General features: G+C 36.5%; 1 protein-coding gene across 3 annotated transcripts in view; it reads left to right on the forward strand.

The window, feature by feature from the left end:
- NEK11 (NIMA related kinase 11) overlaps window positions 1-21227 on the forward strand; it is an 82027-nt gene that overhangs the window by 6662 nt on the left and 54138 nt on the right. Inside the window, exons 1-5 of one of the 3 annotated variants that reach the window (XM_059474964.1) lie at window positions 2386-2408; window positions 10314-10479; window positions 15533-15651; window positions 20350-20414; window positions 20882-21008. In XM_059474964.1, coding sequence (XP_059330947.1) covers window positions 15641-15651; window positions 20350-20414; window positions 20882-21008 — 203 coding nt within the window. In that variant the 5' untranslated portion in view covers window positions 2386-2408; window positions 10314-10479; window positions 15533-15640. Of the gene's footprint in view, window positions 1-2385; window positions 2409-10313; window positions 10480-11909; window positions 11976-15532; window positions 15652-20349; window positions 20415-20881; window positions 21009-21227 lie in introns of those variants that run through there. The other 2 variants (XM_059474955.1, XM_059474972.1) reach the window with 2 other exon arrangements.

Below are 21227 nucleotides of genomic sequence, written 5' to 3' on the forward strand. Positions count from 1 at the left end.
ATTGTAGCAGCATTTTTGCATCTAAGTAATATTCCTGCAGTCACTTCTATGCTAGTCCCCCTAAATATTTTCTCTGTTAATGAAAACAGGTAAAAGACAAAATGGTTTACAGCAGAGATAAGTTCAGCACTAGCCTTGAAGGACAGCACCTTCACTTAAAGAAAATGAACGTCCTGATCAATTGTGCCGAGGGAAGCTCTGGGTTAAGTGTCACTGATTCATAACCAAGTATGGGCAAGCAGCTGAAGCACACAGCAGGCAATAGGGACTGCTAGTTCATAAATATTCACAAGGTATTTATGTGTCCCTGTGGTGGAAGGGACATGCTGACAAGAGCCAAACTCCCTGGACTGCTCCACTGTGTGGAAACTGTGGGGTGTCAGCTCAAATTCTGCATCTGATTTGCATTATAGCTTTAATCCAGACTCATGCTAGGATTCCTTGGAAACTGTGGGCTTAGCTGAATAATTTATCATGTGACTTTCAATTATTTATGACTTCTTATAACAAATGATATAAAATCTAAAGGTGGGAGCGATTTGTTCCTTATGAATATCCAAGTGACAGTCAGCAGATTGCTGTGTTGTCAAATCCCTGTGTTTACTGCCTGTTTGCTTCTCTGAAGGTATTCCAATGGAATGGTCATTTGATGCTGAATTGATTAAAACAGAAACAAATTACTCCCTGCCATTTGTTGTGTGCATATTCATCTAATTACACTGCTTTCCTTTATTCTTCTCTTTTGTTTAATAAAAAACCCCAGAAAATAAAACTGGAATTTATAGAGCATTTTGGATTTGTGAAAGAATATTCACGATCCTCTTGAAAACTGATCAAAGGTACATTTGCTGTTGGACCTTCGTGATTGTGGTTTATTTTTAAATAAGCTTTTCTTAGTGAAAAGTGCTTGGTTCTGTCACGTATACCTGTGCTTTTTCATGTAAGGCTCAGCTGCTGTGCCATGCCTGCTGACGGGGTACAGTCATGCTTGGCCCAAATAAGAGACCATAAAAGCATTGACCTTGTGGATTTAGCTAGAGCAGTTTGAGAAGTGAGCCTTCGTGAGCTTTCCACTTGAGTGGCCAAGCATGACTTTCATATTCTGTGAGCAGTGTTACAGCAGTCAAAGCCTGGAGCTAAGTGTCCAAGTAATTTCCTTGCTGAAGCTCTGGAAGGGCAGCTGATGCCCTCATGCTTTAGTTCAGAGTACACCTGCAATGGAGGGAGTGAAACTGTGAATGTTTTCCTTCAAGTTTAGCAGGCAGTCCCAGCTGTGGCCACAATGATTTCAGATCTAGTGCAGCCCAATACAATCCTGATTCAAAGACAAGTCTGATAACCTTGGACTCACCCAAAGCAGCTCTCACTGGAATCCATGTGGGAAGATGCTTTAGTCCCTACCTCCTGCATCCCTGTCAGTGCCCAGCTTTTCCTGCAGCTCAGCATGGCACAGTAGGGCTCCTCCAGCTCAATGGAAGAAAGTTTAGGACACTCCTGTGCTGGATAAGGTTCTGTGGGTGCTGCAGGGTAGCTTGGCTTTGAAGCACAAGATGTGAGATTTCACCCTGCCCATGCTGGTGATGGATTTGGCAGTTTAAGTCACAGCCATGCTGCAGTCCTTTACACAGGCAATTACTGTGTTAAATTTTCTAGTTCCCTCATAACCAAAACCATAAACCCCAGCATTCTGTGGCTTCTTTGGAAGCAAAAGATCCATACTGGAACATGTTGAGACCCTTTGTTTGGCTTGTGTAACACAGGTGTCTGTGCAATCCTCCTCAGTGCTGTCTGATACAACCTTTACATCAGCTCAGTCACCTTTATGAGCTTTGGTGGTGTTTATTTTTAAGGGGTTTTTTTGTACTGCTTTCCTTTTAGTACACCTTTCTTAGACTAAGTATGGGAATAAATCACACAGGACTCCATTTTCTTCATGGTGGAAAAAGACCATTCTTTATTCACATAACTCCTTTTTATAGACTTTTAGAGACCCTGTGTGGGGCTCTAATTGGTTAGTAGTTTTCTTGCCAATTATTTTATTTGTTAGTAACAATTTGTTTTTCTGTATTGATTGGTCACTCAAACACTCGGTGTATATGTGCAGGGAAGTTTTTTGTGAAAGATAGTTTTCATTTTTCTATGTAATGGTGCAAAATCAGTTTATGCAGGTGCAAGTTGTTTTTTACCCAGGAATAGCTTGTTATGTTAATGAACTGCTCACAACAGGATTGCTTTCACATGGGAACTTTCAAAATGCTAGCTTTGACAAGGCCGGCTACTAATTCCAGGACTTTATGAAGTCTTTATGATTTTTCTACCTTACTGCAACAGTAAGTACCCTACTTTTTCTTTTTTGGTGGGACTTGCCCATTTGACTGGGGAGGATTCTAACTAGGTCTTTAGCACATGTAAGTGGGAGGCAGCGTGCCTTGAGGGAAATACTGCTTGGGTCTACAATGGATCTTGTCCCCCACAGAGCCAAGCTCCCAGGAGCTCGGTGCTGCAGCACTCACCACCTTCTGGTCTGATGTGCAGGCAGTGAGCAGAGCTGGTGGATGAGTTCATTGTTTTGAGAGTTGTCTACAAGCAACATTTTCAACACTGGGTGGAGACCTGTGCTTAAGGCATTATTGGTGAATTACCTTTCTTTGAGGTGCACGGCAGAGAAAGAATTTAATGATTTTGTAATTAAGCAAATGCCTTGAGATTGCTTCTGTCTCATTCATTTTGCTGAAACTAATTTTCATGCATTTGTAAGCTAGTTTTAGTAAGAAAATGGGGAGAGGTACAGTTGTATTATTTAGGTTGAGCTGTGGCCACCTGCCTCAAAGATACTGTAGGTGTTTGAAATATTTGAATATGTCCATTTACTGTATTGTCTTACAGGCTACCCTTGTTGGCAAGGTGTTTCCTCTCAAGCCTGCATCAGGGTGGTTTGAAATTCTTCCATGCAGAATGAGTCTCCAGTTTTTTGTTGCATTCAGTACATTGTAATGATAAAACTGCTGCAGTGAGTGGAACAAATTCTGGATTTGCTGGACAGTCACTGTACTTTTCCCTATTTTTTTTCTGTTTTGTTGCTGTGCTTATGTGACTTACTAGTAACTGTAATTCTTAGTTCATTGTTTTGCTTACATCCACAGTGTGCCCTTCAAGTGTTCTAAAACTTTTTAATGTTTCTGGGTAGTTGCTTAAGTTTTGAATTGCATGTGTTTCACTGGCTGTTAAGACCAGAGTACCATACTCAGAAGGGCTTAAAAGTATTGAAAGATTTTTATCTAACAATGGATGCTATATGCAATAGTTTCCTCAGCGTTGCTTGATTCCCTTTGCCTTTGATTGTAGACTGTTTAGTAATGTGCTTTTGTAAATCTATAAACCATGCTTTTATATTTTTAGACAGTCCTCTCCTTTTTTTTTTTTGTACTATAGATACTTGAATGCATATCAAAAATAAACATTGAAGGAGATGCCTGATGGAAAGAGTCAAGTAGGGAGAGTGAATTTTCTCATTAAAGTTGCAGCAATTACTGTTTAAATTACTTTTGGGAATGAGTTCCTCTGGAAGGTCAATACTGTTGACATAAATATCCTTGCAACAGTGAAAGGAACATAATTCTGCTTACAAATATATTTAAATTCAAAAGGGAACCAGTTAAATTTTGCATTAACAAGTGTTTTAGTTGAAATTATGTGGAATGCATTCTTACAGCATTTTTAGTATATCTGGTTTCCCTTCAGAATGCCTCTTGTTCAAAATAGTCTGTTTTCTGTGAACTGATGAATATAGATCATGATATGAGGATCTTTCTTCAAAATTTCTGATTGAAACTAATTTAAAAATTCAAATTAGTTCTTACAGAAGGAAAATTCTTTTTTGGCAGATGTTCTGCCCAGGTGAAGAGTTATAACATGGCAATTATGAGATGTTTAATCATATTAAAAAGCTTGAAGACAAAATTCTGCATTCAGCCTTGAGTTCTGTGATGGTGTCTCCTCTTGTTTGAAAGCAAATGTTAATTAGCAGAGAGCAGTTAATTGTAAAGTATATTGTCTGTGTAATGAAATCACAATACTGGTTTAGAAGATTTGTTGTGCAATTTAAGTTTTTCAAGATACAGCAAATAAACCAATTATTTAGTCCTTGCTGTATTTCTGAAAAATCCCATTTAGGTTAGGGACAGCATGATGTTTACTTGCATTCTTAAGCAAGACTGAGCTGCAGGAAAACGGTTGGGTGAACAGTAGAGGGGGGTAATGCAACATGTAACCCTAAAGTATGACTAAATAGAAGTGCATTAACAGGTATTAGTCAGTATCTCATCATCATTTTTAGTAATTTTTCTGTTAAGACATAAATTTCTTGTGTTTAATCACAGTCTATTAGTATTTGATTTAGAGCTGAAACATATGAATGGGCTATAAATGTATTTGCATTTTATTTTTCCATTTCTCTCTAAGAAAAAGTTCTAATTTCAAAAATTGGCTTTAGAGAAAAATTCATCCTTTATTAATCAATGCCTACTTTTATTCTGCCTTTTTAAATCAATGTAGATGGCTACCCAAAGTATCCCAAAGAATTATTCACAATAAATGCATTTTTTAATCTAAATAAATAATTCAATTTAATCACTTGTTTGGTTCTATGGAAGATAATACAGTTGCTCTGCTTTGCCTTTTAATTACTGGGGTTTTTTTCCAAAATTGGCACATATGGTTGACCAAAAATAATTTAAGTTATGCCCCTTTGTATAAATAAATTTTCGTAGTGCAGAAGAAAATGATATAAACTTTATTCCTTGAGGCTAACTTATTTCAACAGTGTTCTCTTTCTAGAAAATATATTCAACATTTTTTGGGATACTAATTAGGAATTGTTAATTTTCAAATAAGCATAAACTGTTTTCATCATGAGTTGGCCTGTTCAGTGTTAGTGCGTATGTTAGAGCATTTGAAAATTTGGCATCTTGAAAAATATTTGTAAATGCTGTAATTGTGACTTGCTGATGGAAATGGAGAGTGAATCATCCATTTCACTTGCAAATTTAAGAAATCTCATTGCCATTCAAAGATATTAAAGCAAGGTTAAATTAGTTAAAGTGCTTATTCAGAAAATGAAATTATATTTAATCCATCTGCAGATATTACAGTGCTCATATAGTGATTGAATCCATAGTGGTTAACTCGGGGATTAGTTCTCAGTGTCTGTGAATGTTCATGAACAGTGAATAGGATATTTTGGGTAACAGAGAAAACAAGTTGCTGCTGGCTCTTCTGGCATAACCAGGAAGTCAGTAATGTCCAGGGGGATGACAAAAGTGCAGCATTTGATTGAAGAAGCTATGCAGCGATACTTGGTATTGAAAAGGAGTTAAGGCTTGACTAATAAATCCACAGTGGACATGGGAAGCCCATGTTTCAATTCAATTTTAGAAGTTCTGTAGTAATATTTGGGTCTGAAAGGCTTTGGATAACGAGTAAGCGTGTATATGTAAGGAGGAATACCAAACAGGGCTTGGTTGCTTTTCACTGGAAGTGTGGTAATCCTCTTGATTTTCCCAGAGAAATCAAATGCTCTTCATTTACTGTGTTTCTTTCCTTAGCTAGAGCTAAGAATTCTTCTAGGTAGTACTGATTAGTGTATGCTGACTAACTGTATTTCATGGTTTCACCAGCTTCCTTTTTCTCTAACAGATAGATGCATGTCTCTAAATTATCTGACCATGCAGACACTGGTGTCCAAATATGATGGATAAAATGTAAAGAATGACTATTTGAATTTTTGTTGCTAAGAGGTCAACTGCAGAAAAGAAGCAGCAGTAATAGTATGTGACTTTGCTCTGTCTATAGGCATGTGGTGCCTTTGTTACCATATTTCCCTTACAGTTTTAATAGTGTGGAAGCTTAATGCAAGCTTTCTGCATGAGGGTTGTCTCCTCTTCTTCATTTTGGTTCCCATTTGCAGAGCTGTACCTTCTCTCTTTGCCATTTGATAAGTAGAATAGAAGGCATCATTAATTGGGCAGGCACTCCTTTAATTTCATTGTTTGTGACCAATTTCAGATCCAGTTACAGACCCAGTAAGAGGTGATGCATTTTTTATCGAATTGCACGTGGTCCTTGTACTGAGGAGTTACCAGGGTGAAGTGGCAGTCCTACAGTGGTCAGCATAGATAGAAATAGAAAACACAGTTATGGGTTATGTTACAATTCTCCATAGTGGCAACTCAAAACCTAAATAAAATTATAATTAACTGCAGTTAACTGGAAAACTGCCTTTGTAAAATGAAGCTGTTTAGTTAAAAGCTTCAACTTTTGATCATATATTCCTAGATCACAGTTTTTCTGTTATTTTATCAGACCTGTTTATTCTTGACATTAGAAGAGTTATATTTCTTTTGCTTCCTTCTCAACAAGAAAATTTACCTAGGCAATAATTCATATTGCAGTTTACTCAATAAACAAAGTACATTTTGAGAAACACTGCCTTTTAAGACATGCATCTGATCCAATAAACCAAATTATATAATAATAAAGTATGTCATTGATATAAACAAATACGAGATTGGTTGTAAAACATCAGTGGAAATAGACTGAGATAAACACTGCTGTGGTGTATTGTCAGTCACTAGTAAAGCTCAAAAAGGGATTCCTGCTGCGTGCCTGAATCCTGGAGGGTTCCGCCTTCATGTTTGTTTTTCCTTTTGCTCTAAGTCTCGCTCTCTTTAGACAGATTAGATTTAGATTTGATTTTTTTTTTCCTCACTTGCTCCCCATTATTGCACTTTCAGATCCAGTGTTTGGCTGCTTTTCAAAGTGTAACAATGCAAGCCAGCAAGGTTTTGCTGATGAAAATCAGAAGGTGTTCCCAGGGAAGGAGTGTGGGCCTTTTGAGGCATGGGCGCTGCAGAGGCTGGGACATTGATTTCTGTGTTTTGGGATGTGGGAGTGGGCTCATCTCTCCTGTTATTTTCCCACCCTGAAGGGATGGATGTTGTTACCTGTACCAGACCCAGCTTCCTCCAGGCTGGATGTACATGGTGACAGTTGGATATGTTTCCTCTTCAGATATGGATGCTTTCACAACAAGGCTCTTTCAGTTGTGGTCAGTTTGAGATAAAGTTTAAAGTGTGTTTCCATTATTGATTGAATTATAAGGCTTTTTCCACACAGTTAAAATCCTAAGGATGTTGTTCCGCATTTAAGATATCTGCTAACCCTTCTGTAATAAAGTTTTCTAATTGTGTGTTCATTGACATTTTATCTTGTCTTTAGATACATGGTCTAGTGGTGGACTTGACAGTGTGAGGTTTGTGGTTGGACTCAATGATCTTAAAGGTCATTTCCAACCTAAACAATTCTGTGATCTGCTTATGTGTTGTATTCTACACTAAGTCAAATCTATAATAATATTACAATTAAATTAGCATATCTCATTTAGCATTCCATCAGAAGGGGTAGTTAAGTATTGTATTTGCAGGATATCCACATTTTTGTGGCTTTACCTGGTTTTCTATGTATGCCACCTAGATCTCCATTTTCTTTGCTCATGTGGTGAATCTGAGATTTCTTAGTTCATGCAAACATCTTTACACCTTTAAAATCCTGCTTAATACTTGACCTGAAGTGGCAGAAGATATAAAGGCAGATATTTTGAAAAAACTTGACTTTCAGATGGCTCTGTATGCTCCAGATGGAGTCTTAATAAAGTCTGAACATGAGAGTGTATTATTCCCAAAATCCAAAATAAATCTTTCTGTAACACTTTTCAAAAGGTTTGTTCAAAATACTTCAAACAATTTAGAAAAAATAGTGAAGTAACACAATGCAGGCACATTTTCAGCAGTTAATCTAGAAACACCATGTCTGAATTATGAGCAATGATGGCTCACTCTTTATTATTAGTCAATTATAAAATGCAGGTTGGATCATAGAAACAGAAATGTTTTGTCTCCTTCAGAACGTAGAGATGGATTTTATTGGTAGAGAGGAGATGCAGTCAGGATGGTTTAGCTAAGAAAGGTTTGTTGTTTCCTCATGATTACTAAGCTTTTATTTATGGATCTATCAGCCTATTTGACATCACCGGGGTGCCAAATTTGAGTCATCTTAGGAGCCATATAAAGAACAGATTGCGCCCATTTTAGCTGCTTGTTCAGGTAGAATTTACTTGTGTAAATACTGAAATGGGGTAGGGTGAATGTAGTCACTCTTTAGGTGTTATGTGTATTAAAAAGTATAGTTAGTTTATATAGATGAGCTTCTGGTAGCAGACTTCTATTTTCCTTGTTTTACTTTTAGAGATAATAGAAAAGAGCCACTTCAGATCTGGAGACTTCTCCATTTTCTCTGTGAGGCTTCTGAGTCTGACATAGCTTCTTTGTCAACACCTAATGAACACAGAGTTTTTTAAGCATATATCTTAAATTTTTAAGTGTATTTACTGAAATATTATAAAAATCTTTGCAGAAAGTGTGAAGTCTAGTTAGTTTCTTCATGTTTAATGCAGTAAAATCAAACCTTCTCTACATATAGATACAGTACACACATATACCAGAGCCATTCAGATATGCCTAATCTCGATTGCATCCAAAAGTTTTCTTTCTAGAAGCACATGCCTTCCAGCTGTGGGTATGAATTAGAATTGTGTTGCAGAGAACCAGTACCTTATTTACAGGAAGTATGTTTTCTTGATTTCTTCTTCTGGGAATTAATTTAAATAAGAAAAACACCTGTCATCTTGTGTGACAGCTGATGACAGCTTTAAGATCACTGAGTGACTAAGATGACAAGCTTTCCGTACACATCAACACATCAGGCTTTTATTGCTGTCTTGGGTATGCAAGAAACTTGTATTAAGTGGTCTTTAACAAGGACTCATCCTGTTTGTCAGTTCTGTGACATGATTTTTATGAAGGAAGGGGTAAAGGCCCACATCAGCTGAAGATGAGGAGATTGCAGTAGGTATTGCCTGTCTGTGTTCCGTGGAGCTTGTCTGCAGAGAAGATGGCAAGATGGAAACAGATCAAAGGGCATGTTTTTTCATCACAATTCCTGATGGGGATTAGGCAAGTTTATATGAAAATTCAAACATTGCTAGTCAGAAACTGATTGTTCAGACTTAGGAAAAAATTTTCTTGTGAAGAAACACAGCTTTTCTTTTTTTCCCCTTAGATAAGATGAATTATTGTAGTTTTATTGCTGTCATGTTTAATTACTGTAAATTTACAACTATGCTCTATTGAATGGGGAAATTACTAAAAGCACTGTGGAAGCTGCTGTTCCTGAGTCTGAAACTTGCCTTTCATGTATTCAAAAGTTTGAGGAAATTCACCATTTTGCTTCAGTAAAGAAACATTGTATTCTCTAATAGTCTTCAATATCTCCTTCAGAAAAGACCCATCCTCTATTCTTCATTAACTGGTAAAGTAAATGGAAATGGAATGTGTTGTATTGTCTTTTTTTAACTTTTTATCAGGAAAATCTTGGCAAAATGTGCCCTGCACTATATTTTTCCTAATATTTTTCCAAGTCAAGTTAACAGTAAACAGCCCTATTCTAGCTTCTGTATAGAACTACAAATTCTCCTATGGCACATTCATGTGTTAAGACTGGAGAAAATTAAAAATCCCTACATTTTCCCAATATTTTCCCTGGGATTTAGGGTCTTCCTAAACAAACGTTAATGCTAAAGGATTAGAAATCATTCAAACAGTATAATTAGATTCCAGCCCCAAATCTAGATTTGTATTTTTCACTTATGTGCTCAGGTGAGGGACAGACTGATCTTTAGAAAAAAAATGGACAAGCCCGAGTTTATCACTGGAAAAACAGCCACAGAAATATTACTCTGTGATTTTTCTCATACCTCCATGGAGAAACTTGGGCAGAAGCTGCAAATGCATTTTTTTGCTACTCCTTATTTCATATATGAATCTTGGCCATATGCTCTGAGTGGGTTTGAAATCACTTAGATTTGATTTTTTGTTTATGTTTGTTATTATGCAGTAATCCATAGCACTGAAAACATGTTCTTAAGAAAATAGTGCAGCAGGTAATTAGTGGGAGAAATATTTCAAAATAGTATTTTTAATATGTTGCTTAATCTATATGGTGACTAGCATATTTGTTTGATTTTTAATGCATTCTCATTCTTTACCCATATTTGCCTCATCATTTCTTGTTGCCAATAGTTGGTCAATGTTACTAGTTTAAATTTAAGGAAATTTTGATGGGATTTTGGATGTTACATATTTTTATATATTTTTTGTTTTATTAATATAAAGATTTCCTTTTTGTTTTTTCTCATCTAGAAAGGTCCTAAAGGAAATCTCTGTTGGAAACCTAAAGCCTAATGAAACAGTTGAAGCAAATCTGGAAGCACAACTACTCTCCAAATTAGACCATCCAGCCATTGTCAAATTTTATGCAAGCTTTGTGGAGCGAGATAGTTTCTGCATTATCACTGAGTATTGTGAGGTGAGACTGAAGAAATTTGAAAGCATGTGTGTATTAAAATAGGGTCTTCTAAGATGCCATTTTATAAAATGTTTTAGTTTGAATTTTAGTCTTTATTTGTTGCTTATGACATCATCTGCTACTTGTTAGGTGTGTTCCTTTCAGATAAGGATTGTTACCTGCTCATGTGAGACTCATAGACAAATAAAGCACAGAAGAAGAAATAGCTAATTTTAAATGCATGTTCTTTTGGTCTTACAAGGGCTACAAGAAAGGCTTAAATGCAGACACACTGCCAGATCTGTGGAGAACTCAGAAGGGGTGTACCACTTGTGTGTGATCGATGAGAGGGAAGGAAATTGTGGGCGTGGGGGCATGAAATAAAATCTGGTACAAATGAAGAAGGGAAAATTCACTTGTAGTTTGGAGGTGATTACAAGAAGCTTAAGCTTGATCACATGGATGATGAGTTTGGCAACAACGTTGGTTTTATTAAGTGAAAAACAGTGGGAGTCAAAGACCGGAGTGTAGTGGATACAACAAATATTAAAGCAGGATTTTCTACAGTATAGTTACCATTAATTTTTTTGACTGCAGCATTTGGTTTAAGAACATTTTGCTGGGATCTGTCTTAAAGCTTTCAAATAAGAATTTAAGCATATTTAAGCCAGTTTTTTAGTAGTTTATATAAAACAAGCTCCCACTTGGTATCAAATATAAATTAAGGAAAAAATCTGTCATACATAAAGTGATCTTTTTTATGAAACTGTGAAGCAATCTCTTCAGTTGTACTTTGCTAGACATGCTGAAAAAGCTTTGGAAGATAATGAACTTAGACTGCTAGGTTACCTGCACACAAATCAGATTTGACTTAACTAACACACTTCTTCAAGAATCTAGCTTTCATGGGAATAATTAAACAAGTACCATTCCTGTCATTTATTTCTTCCTTGGAAGCTTTCTTTAATGATAGTCAAATGCATATTTATTGCTGGGATATTTAAAAATTAAATCTGAAATGTTCAGTTCTGTGATACAATCTGAGTATTTGTTCACATACTATTTTAACACCTGCAGAAGCTTTTTGTGCCATTCCTTGAATGTCTGACAGCTGGGGTTTGAGAATATTGTCAGCTCTTTGAGGAAATCCAGAGCTCAGGACTGAAGGATTATTCTAACTCTTCAGCCAATCCTATCCACTCATGGTTTTCTCTCTACTAGCAGTACAAAGTGACCCAATACCAGATCAGTTAAACATGTAGGAATGAATAAAAGAACCTATTTCAGCAGCACAACAGTGTCTTTTCTCTATCCCTGCTTTTTACTTTTTACTCTTTTTTTTTTTTCCCATTTGGCATAAAGTTGTAGGTGAATAAGAAAGAGCATGATAGCACGGTAATCACAAGCATCACTCCTTGGAGCTTTGGGGGTTTTTATGCCGGCAGTATAAACTACCTAGCATGAAAATGTTTTGGTAGAGGGATACCTGAGGATCTGGGAGTCACATCCTCAAACAGGTGAGAATGTATTGCAGCAAGGCAGGTAAAGGAAGACAAAATGGATTCGTTGGCTACGCACTGAGTCTTTTCAGTTTTGAGTCTGCTAGGTGAGGTCAGGATGACACCTGGCCCAATAGGATGTGCTTCTAACTTTCCCCAAAGGACAGGTTCTGTGGTATCATTGCATTTATGCCATTACAATATATGTCATCGAATGCTCAGTACACAGCAAAGTTGCACACAGTGCTAGAAAGTTTCTTTTCTATTTTATTTGGAGTATTTCCAGAAGGTATACTTTTGTATTTACTTATCTATTACCTGCCTTTGTACGTGGTGGGATTTGGGTGTTTTGACCTAAAAGATGCCTGTTTAAACCATCCATAAATTGAGAATGAGAAAAATGTAGTGCTACCTGATCCTTGCTTGGAAGTCTAATATGTTCAGTTTCTCATGCATAGAATAATTACCAGATTGGCAGTAATTGCTACTCTTGGGCAGGCTCAAAACAAAGAGCACACATTAAGTTGACATGGAAACAGAACTACCCCCCTGAGCTCTACTCTGTTTTCTCCAAAGGACTGTGACTTATTCATTAGCCACGGTGCTTTGTTCATTCTGGCGTGAGTAGCATGGAGGGAGCCTCCTGTGCAGCTGCCCCGTGCTGTACCTTGTCCTGTGAAAGAAAACCAGTGATGTTGGTCTCCATGGCTCAGCTTGACGTCTTTTATTATAACTCAATTCAATGAAAATTATAGAAAAGTATATTTGTTCTGTTTTGATCTTACTTGTTGATCTTCTTAGACACTTTCCCCAAATCAGAATCTTATGGGTAATATAAACATTATCAGCTAAGACTGATTTAAAACAAAATGCCTTAATGAACCTTGGATTTAATTTTGTAGAACAAATTTGACTTCAATAATATACAGTTTTCACAAAGCACTGTACTTTTAAAGTAAAAGTGCTTTTTAAAATTGCATCATTTTAATATATTATAAGGCAGAACTCCTTGTACTTTTCCCCCAGACAATTATTTATGTCTCTTGACTGTGGTCTCAGCTGTGATGTGAGTACACATATGCTAAGGAAATCTGAGCAAAAGGAATAACTAAAGCAGTCAATGCCTGTTCACGTTATCAGCTCTAGATGCTAAGCTGTTTTAGGTAATTTACTGTTGTGTTTGATACTCTGATATTTAAATAGAAACTGCAGCTTGGAAACTCCATATGTACTTAATTTGTTAAATTGTTGAATTCCTTATGAACTTTGTTAGACAGACCTTCCAAAATGCAAAATTGGGTTAACAAATTTTTTCAGAGTTTCACAGCAACAATACTTCAGCAAATCTTATGATGTGTTTTTGTTTTGCCTCTTTTAGACAAAAAATCAAGGGTAAATGAATTGTAGGACATTGAGGCCACTCTTCTCTGCTTGAAGGTAAAAAGCTATGCAGTTATGTGAGGGCACATGGTAGTGCATTATTCAACTGCTGTTGCTCTCCTTGGACCTTTTGCAGGAATTGTCCCTCAGCTTCAGAGTATTCACTGCCATAACTCTGTATGTGCTGCACTTATTTTTCTTTGTGTTTTTCATGGCAACGTATTATTGTTAGAGGGGACACGTTGGGACAGGGAGAAAAGATGATTGGAGCCTGCTGCACTTCATCTGTCCTCACCTGAGTAGTACACAGTCCCCTGAGGCCAGCAGCCAGCTGACACATGTTTGAGCACTCCCTCGCTCCTGGGCTCTGGATGTTTTGGGGCTCCTGCCTGGAACAGTTTATTTTATAACAATGACTCATTGTTTTTGAGGTGCATGAGCAGCCTCAGCCACAGCCCATCTGGCTGCCATGCAATGGAGTGCCCAGCAAGAATTTTTCTTTCCTTCCTCTTCTCTGCTGCAAGCAACCAGGGGGAAGCTGCTGAACATTTGGAGTTGCAAAGGGGAAGCAGCTGCTGAGAGTCCCAAGTTCCCAGAGGAGTTTCTCTCTGGGCTGCAGTAGGGTGGCAGATGGAGAGCTGAACCCATATTCCCTTCCCTAGTGTATGAGATGATTCAGACATTTCAATTAAAAAAATTGCAGGACATTGTCAGGGAACACATTTTTGATAGATGACAAAACAGATTTGCTTTGTTTTAACACACTCACTTTGGAATGTTGTAACTTAGAACCTGAAATCCACAGAAATTACTGTAAACTCATGTCAGAAGCGCACGAATATATAGATCTGTAAGGACAGAATCTGCTTATTTTGTAGCAGCACTGTGAAGCACTGTGGTGTTGGGAACAGAAAAACAAGAAATGCTGAAGACATCATAAAATGGTGAGAGTCAACAGTGCAGAGGAATACAGGGATGATGATGGAAAATGATGGTGCTGGTACAGTTGTACAGGCAAAATAGTTTCTTGTATGTGGCACAGAAAGCTTCTGATTTTATGTAGAATATATAATGTAAAAATAATGATTTATGGCTAATAAGCTGTCCTGATGTAAGGTAATTAGTCACTAGAATGTAATCAGAGTCACAGTCCCTTTGCTCTCGGGTTAGCTACCTCAATACATTGCTTACCATTAATGTGTGTGCATTCTTGTAGATGAAATTAATTTATTTTATAAACTGGATAAACAATCAGCTGACAACCACTTGTATTTTTTTGAGCAAAAAGAATGGGTTTCCTGGAAGTCTCAAAATCCTCTTTCATTGTATTGTTGTGCAGCTGGTATTTCCAAGTATCTGGATTACAGTTTTCAAGTAGTCCTTTTCTGGATATATTTTCTGGTTTATTGGCACTCCCTGTTGTGTCCTATTGTTCCATTCCCAGTGCTACTTCAAGATCAATTGTTGTTTTAATGAAGTATCACAATAACACACGCTATGTATTCTTGAGGCTTTAAATCTGCTTTTTTCTGGCAAAAGTTTGAAAGAGGGCAAAGTATCATAATTAAAGAGACTGTATTTTAATTCTTAAGAGAACAACATGGTTAGTTGATGCTGACATGATTATTATAACATAATAAATGAGTGTCACTTGAGTGTGTAATGTTTGACTGGAGTGGAAATACTTTTCTCAAATTTAACTTATTCAGACCAGTTGGGGCAGATTAATTTTTCCTACCCAAGTGTCTATGTCATAGCCAGTCAATGTAGGCCCTCACCATAAATCTTTGCAGAGAAACAGTGCTCCTACAACATGATCCATCCCTTCCAAAGGTAGAAAACCAGATGACAGAGATAATTACACTAAACAGGTGTGTTTTCCTTTGTGTTGCCTGTAAAGGTTTGGGGTCACCTGCTCAAGTTGGGTGACATGAAGGAAGAACAGTTGGAAACTGTGGTGATCTTGTGTAACATTATGAGAAAATTACAAAGCCAGACTGGTTGATAGCATTTTGATCCTCACTTGTGTATGCTTTTGGAGCTGGGAGATTTCAGGATTCACGTGCATATGTTGATTTTAGAGACCTACATGAGAGGAAGCATGAAGGCCTAAGGAAGTGGAGTCCTGTACTATGATGGATATAGCATTTTGAAAACTTACCTTAATTGTACAAATATATTGTGATATTTTTCAGGGTGGAGACCTCGACTTTAAAATTCAAGAGTACAGAGATTCTGGGAAGGTGTTCGCTCAAAGTCAAGTAATAGACTGGTTTATACAGCTGTTACTCGGAGTCAACTACATGCATGAAAGGTACAGTCATTTGATATGAGAGCATTTGGCTTGGGAGAGGAGTGAATGGACTTACTAGCTGGAGGTACTCAAACAGAAATGAAAGTTCTGTTCACCAAACATTGTTAATTTATGTCAGATACCTCAAGTGTCATTAATTATCTACCCTGCAGGATCGTTGTGCATTACCTCTTTTAGCAGGACAATAGTAAATGTCTTCCAGCATTTAGACACACTTCTTTTCAGAGCCAAATGGAAAATGAAGCACAGTAGAAATGGTTCAATATTCTTAGAAGAAAATGGGTTAAAGGTTGAAAAAAAGTCATCTTTTTAAAGGGAAGTCAAGAAGCCCGTCCTGCACATATTTAATGTGGAGCATCCAATAGATAGAAGCTTGATGGACTCCCAGTAAAATCAGTGGAGTTACATACATGCATTCTTTGAGATGTCACTTTTAACAGAACATCAAAGATGAACTTCAGAAATTACAGATATGAGGAGATCACACATGGTTGGAGCAGGGGTGGTGTGTATAGATGAATATCCACCTGGTCATCTCCATGAGTTTAGCTCTTGCCTGCAGTGTGATTTAGGCTGGCTGACTGCAGTGGTGGAAAGATTTCCCTTATTGCCTGTGTGGTACATGTACAATGCCTGTCTGGTCCCTTTCTGCATCATCTTTTGCAAAGATTGGGAAAAATTTTCTTGCCTGAATTTTAGGTGCAACCAAGCAGTAGGTAGAGAGGTCACCTGTTGTCAAGAGCAACTGTTCCTGAGTTGAGCTGAAGTTAAGTGTGTGGGAGGTGTTTGACCTAAACTGATGGATGCCCAATGAGTTTTTTGCCTGTGTCAGACTGTAGAGGGAAAAGGGCAGAGTGAATTGCTGTCCAATATGCAGGAGCATTTTTGTTCCTAAATGCCAATTTACCTAGGCCTTGTACATGAAATGCTGCCATGCCAGTGATGGGAGGACACAAAAAGAACTCTCTTGGGATGCTGTGCTCTTCAGCATTCACCTCAGGCCAAAGGGACAGAGGGAAATGGACATAAAAATCCTGATAGTTTAACTGAACTAGCACTGTGATTTAGTTTTTTTTCTCTCCTTTGAACTTCAGTTTATCAAATTTCATTAAAATTTTGGTCCGCTTTTGGCAAAATCCTTGCTTTAACAGATGTGTTTAGAAGATGCATTGCGCAGAATAATTAAAACTTGACAGTTTTCATTTATATATATTTATTTTGTGTTATTTGGCTGTATGTATATAACATTTTCCTTATTAGTATAGAGTCAAACAGTAGCTTAAATGGAAAAGCTTAGGTTTAAAATAATTTAAAACTACCTACAGAAACTTGAAATACTAAAACATAATAACAGCCCTCTGTTTCTGTGTAGAAGAGTCATGCATGATTTCTTCTCTACTGACATGGAAAAAAAGCTCTAATATATGTGTGAATTATGTTCTAATGCAAAAAAAGCTTTTCCTTAGAATTAGAGGCTTAAAGTGTTTACAGCCTGTGGGTTGGTCCTTCCCCATGCCATTCCTAAGAAAGCTCAGATTTTGTGGATGTAAGTTTTTTTTTTACCAGAGCAGCAAAAATTATTATTTATGGTTTTAAACATAGACTATTCACTTATCCTTCTTTCACAACTTTAGTTCCACACTTTTTGAAAGCTCTTATGCTAGGAACTTAATGTAATTTTTTTTTTAAAATTTGAAACTTGAAAACAAAGTTATCTAGAAATAAACAGATTTAATCCTTATCTGTCTTTGATACAAAGAAAGGGAGAAGTTAAAGAGAAATTACAGAGTTCAGTGGTCTTATCTCGATAGAGACCTTTAGCATGAAACTATCCTGTAGTGTCTGTACACATAGCCCATTGCATGTCAGTGCACAAAATGAGTCCCACAGCAATCAGGCAGTGAGGCCATTGATTGATTTAACCTCAATTTGAATAAGGCTGACCATTGTGTTACCCATCATTTTGGTAACCTTTATGAAAAATTTATGAACATAGATTTTTATACGGTTACTCTTTATGCAAACAGTAGATAATACAGGGTTCAGACTTACACAGAGCCTCTTACTCTTCTGCAGACCTCTTCAGACAGAGGAAGAGAAATTAATTGTGCATGATTTCACAGCAGTGATGTACTTCAGCTTCCCTCAGCTTCACTTGCAGCTCATTTTGTTGCAGGCAAAGCTTCATTCACTGCTCAGGGCTTGCCCTGTTCTTTTGTGACTTTGAGCCAGCAAGCAGGAACTCTACAGAACATAGGGATGGGTATATTTACAGCCCAGATTCAGAACTCTCGTCAAGTGTTAATTTCTACCCAAAATAACTACTCAATAACCACTTCACTGTCCATCAAGTAAAGTTTTGCTGGAGCCCAGTTAATTCATGTTGCCTTTATAGGTCTGTCTTTTCCTACAATAAAAACATTGCTCTCTTTAACTGGATTTACAGTGGAGGCTTGATATTAATTTCTTTCTAGTATTAAAGAATTCTTTTGAGGTAAGATTTCAGCTGGTACCTTGTTTATCCTCAGACATATCATAGCAGAATAAGTTACATTGAAGTGAGAGATATCATCATGGAAAGCTGAAAAAAAATAATCCCAAATATTTCTTTGTCATATTAATATATGGAAGCATCTTGTAATTTTTGGTAATGCAAATGAAATACATAACATTTTCATCAATATGTTGCAAGATTAGAGTAGCATTACATTATAATTCAAGCTAATGTGACTCAAACATGTTTTTTCATCTCCTTTTCAAATAATATGCTACTGAAGGCTTTCTGGATCATTCTTTTACTTCAATATACCTGTTATTAAATAATGTATATTCAGGAAAGTTTCAGTTTCAAAAAGGCTATGGTTATATTTCTACAAAGAAATACTATTAAAAGAAGGTTGAAATCCACCAATTCTCAGCAACAATGTGCAGGAATAATTTAACTCAGTGAAAGCAAATTCTTTTAAAGGCTTTGTGTGATGAATGGTAAGGAAAGCCCTTATGAATCTCAATTAACACAGCAAGATTTCTGTAAAAGTGTGTGTGTATGTGTATATACAGACACATATATATATATACTTATGAAAGATTAATAAATATCACCTTAGTTTGATTTCCTTAGTGATGTATTGTATGAGTCTATGTGTATTGTTCACAGAAGTTGTCAAATAGAGAACAAATTATTTATAAACAATATTTTATAAATATGGGTGGAGGAATATTGTATAAAAATTTCATTTTTCCCAATGTGCAAACCTTTTTCTAATGAAAGGTATTGCTTGCAGGACAAAAAAATTGAAAGAAAAAGAAGTGAAAAAAGTTTACTATAGGAAACATGAACAACTCTTTTCCTTCACCCATAAAATAGAAATTTTTGGTTTTCATGCCCAGTCTCTGTACATAGAACAATGAGGCCTAGTATTATTTTTCATGTTTTTTTTTTCTATTTGGGAACTGAGTATATTAAATTGCATATTTTTTTCTCCTCTTGCAAAAAAAATTTTCATATGAGTTATGGACAAAATTGGGTATTCAAATTGTGCTCTAGAATGCATATTTTCTAATCTTAATATAGAAACAATTTTGGAAATAATTTCATTATGTCAATGCCCAAGACTTTTATAATTCAAATTTGAGATAATACTTGAGGATTGCTCAAAAATTTGAAATTGAGTACCATATTTGGTTTTTCTGCCCTCAAAAATCTTAGAGCATCAATTTCTTTCTTTACATGATCCAAATGGCTGAATGACTACTGTATTTGCATTAGCAAATGCAGTTTCTGTAGCCAGTATGTACCAAGTGCTATTCTAACCTCCTCCTGAGCAGAGCTGATGACTAATTCTGTGTGTTAGTAATAATTTCAAAAGTGGATGAATTCTAGTTTAGGTGAGGTTATAGGCAGCAATGCTTTTGGAAGCTTTATTAACAAGAATTAATTTAGAATATGTTTTGTATACCACAGAGATACTTTGTTTTCCTAAGGGGCTGCAGAATTACTGTCATACATGTAGATTTATAAAAATTAAGAAGATTCTGTATATCCTTACATGGTGTGTAGCTTAAAATGTTTTTTTTTTTCCAACTCTGATGAAAAAAGAAGTCTGTAAAAGCTAATTGTTCTGCTCCTTTTCCTTTTCATCTTGTGTTTGTAAAGTTTTTTCATCTTCCGCAGTGTTACTGTAAAAAAATTTAACTGCTAAGTTAGGCTATATACATATTTGCCTTTGAAGTAATAGGTTTGCTCTGTAGGAGTCTTCCCTTAACTTTGAGAAGCTCTTATTGCTGTTTCTCTCATCCATTATTCTCTTGTGAGGCATCTCATTCTCCTGGCAGAAAATCAGAGGTAATGCTCTTAAGATAGGTCAGGTAGGAAGACTTGCCTTTCTCCCTTCCTCTGCAGCTCATGCTATGTCTGTGTCTGTATGCTTCAGCTGGGATCCCCAGGTGTATTTTTATGATCCTGCTTAGGCTCTCACCCTGCATGGGGGTGCCTGTGAATGCACCTCTGTGAAGCTCCTTAATGCCATTGTCCATGGATTATCACTGGCAGGGTTAGACTCTAGCAGGCTGGCCTTTCTAAAAAGGGCTGAAGTATTTAACTTCATGAAATACTTAATACATGAAATACTGAAATACTTAATACATGGCTCTGAATGTTTCCAGTTGGGTGAGGTTGAATTTCCTTTTCTATTACAGACGGATACTTCACAGGGATTTGAAAGCCAAGAATATATTTTTGAAAGATGATCTTCTTAAAATTGGTGAGATTTCCATACTTTTTAAAGATATATTTTCATGTGATAGAACAGTGCAGCAGACATTTTGTCAATAAGGAGATTTAAAGAAAATCATGTCTGAAATACTATTTTGATTTGTAGTCAAACATTTATTTGACAGTCAGACACAGGAGAGGCAGTGAAATCTCTAGCCTTGAGAATGCTTCAAGCTTGGCTGGACCTGGACCTGAGCAGCCTCATTTAACTTTGAGCCAGGAGTTTGAATCAGATGACCTTGTGAAGCCTCTTCAAACCCTTATTGTTTGTGATATTATGCTTCTGTAGTGTTTTTATTTTGAAGAATTGCAGAAAATAGTTTTTCCCATTGTTTTTAAAAACTAGCAGAGTTTTCTAGATGTATAGTCACTTTATCATGTCTGACAATAAACAAAAAAAATATGTATACGCATATATTTATATTAATAGATAATTGTTTCTACTGATATTTTTAGGAGACTTTGGAGTTTCTTGTCTTTTGATGGGTTCATGTGATCTTGCAACTACTTTTACTGGGACACCATACTACATGAGTCCAGAAGTACTGAAGCACCAGGGATATGATACCAAATCTGACATTTGGTGAGTAGTCATAATGCTATTTTGGTTGGATTAGGCATTTATCTCCACTAAAACTATTTCAGGACATTGGGATCAAATGTTGCAATCTGAAGCCTTGCCTTTTGTGTTAAGAAGCATTCAGCTGGCTTTTATTCAGGGTTATCTGAGACTTTAAAGGAGAATAAGATTCAGGTCCAGTCTCTGATGTGATACAGGATAGTTGTAGACAACGTTCAGGTT

This window comes from Ammospiza nelsoni, chromosome 1, assembly GCF_027579445.1.
Source record: "Ammospiza nelsoni isolate bAmmNel1 chromosome 1, bAmmNel1.pri, whole genome shotgun sequence".
Classification (NCBI taxonomy): Eukaryota; Metazoa; Chordata; class Aves; order Passeriformes; family Passerellidae; genus Ammospiza; species Ammospiza nelsoni.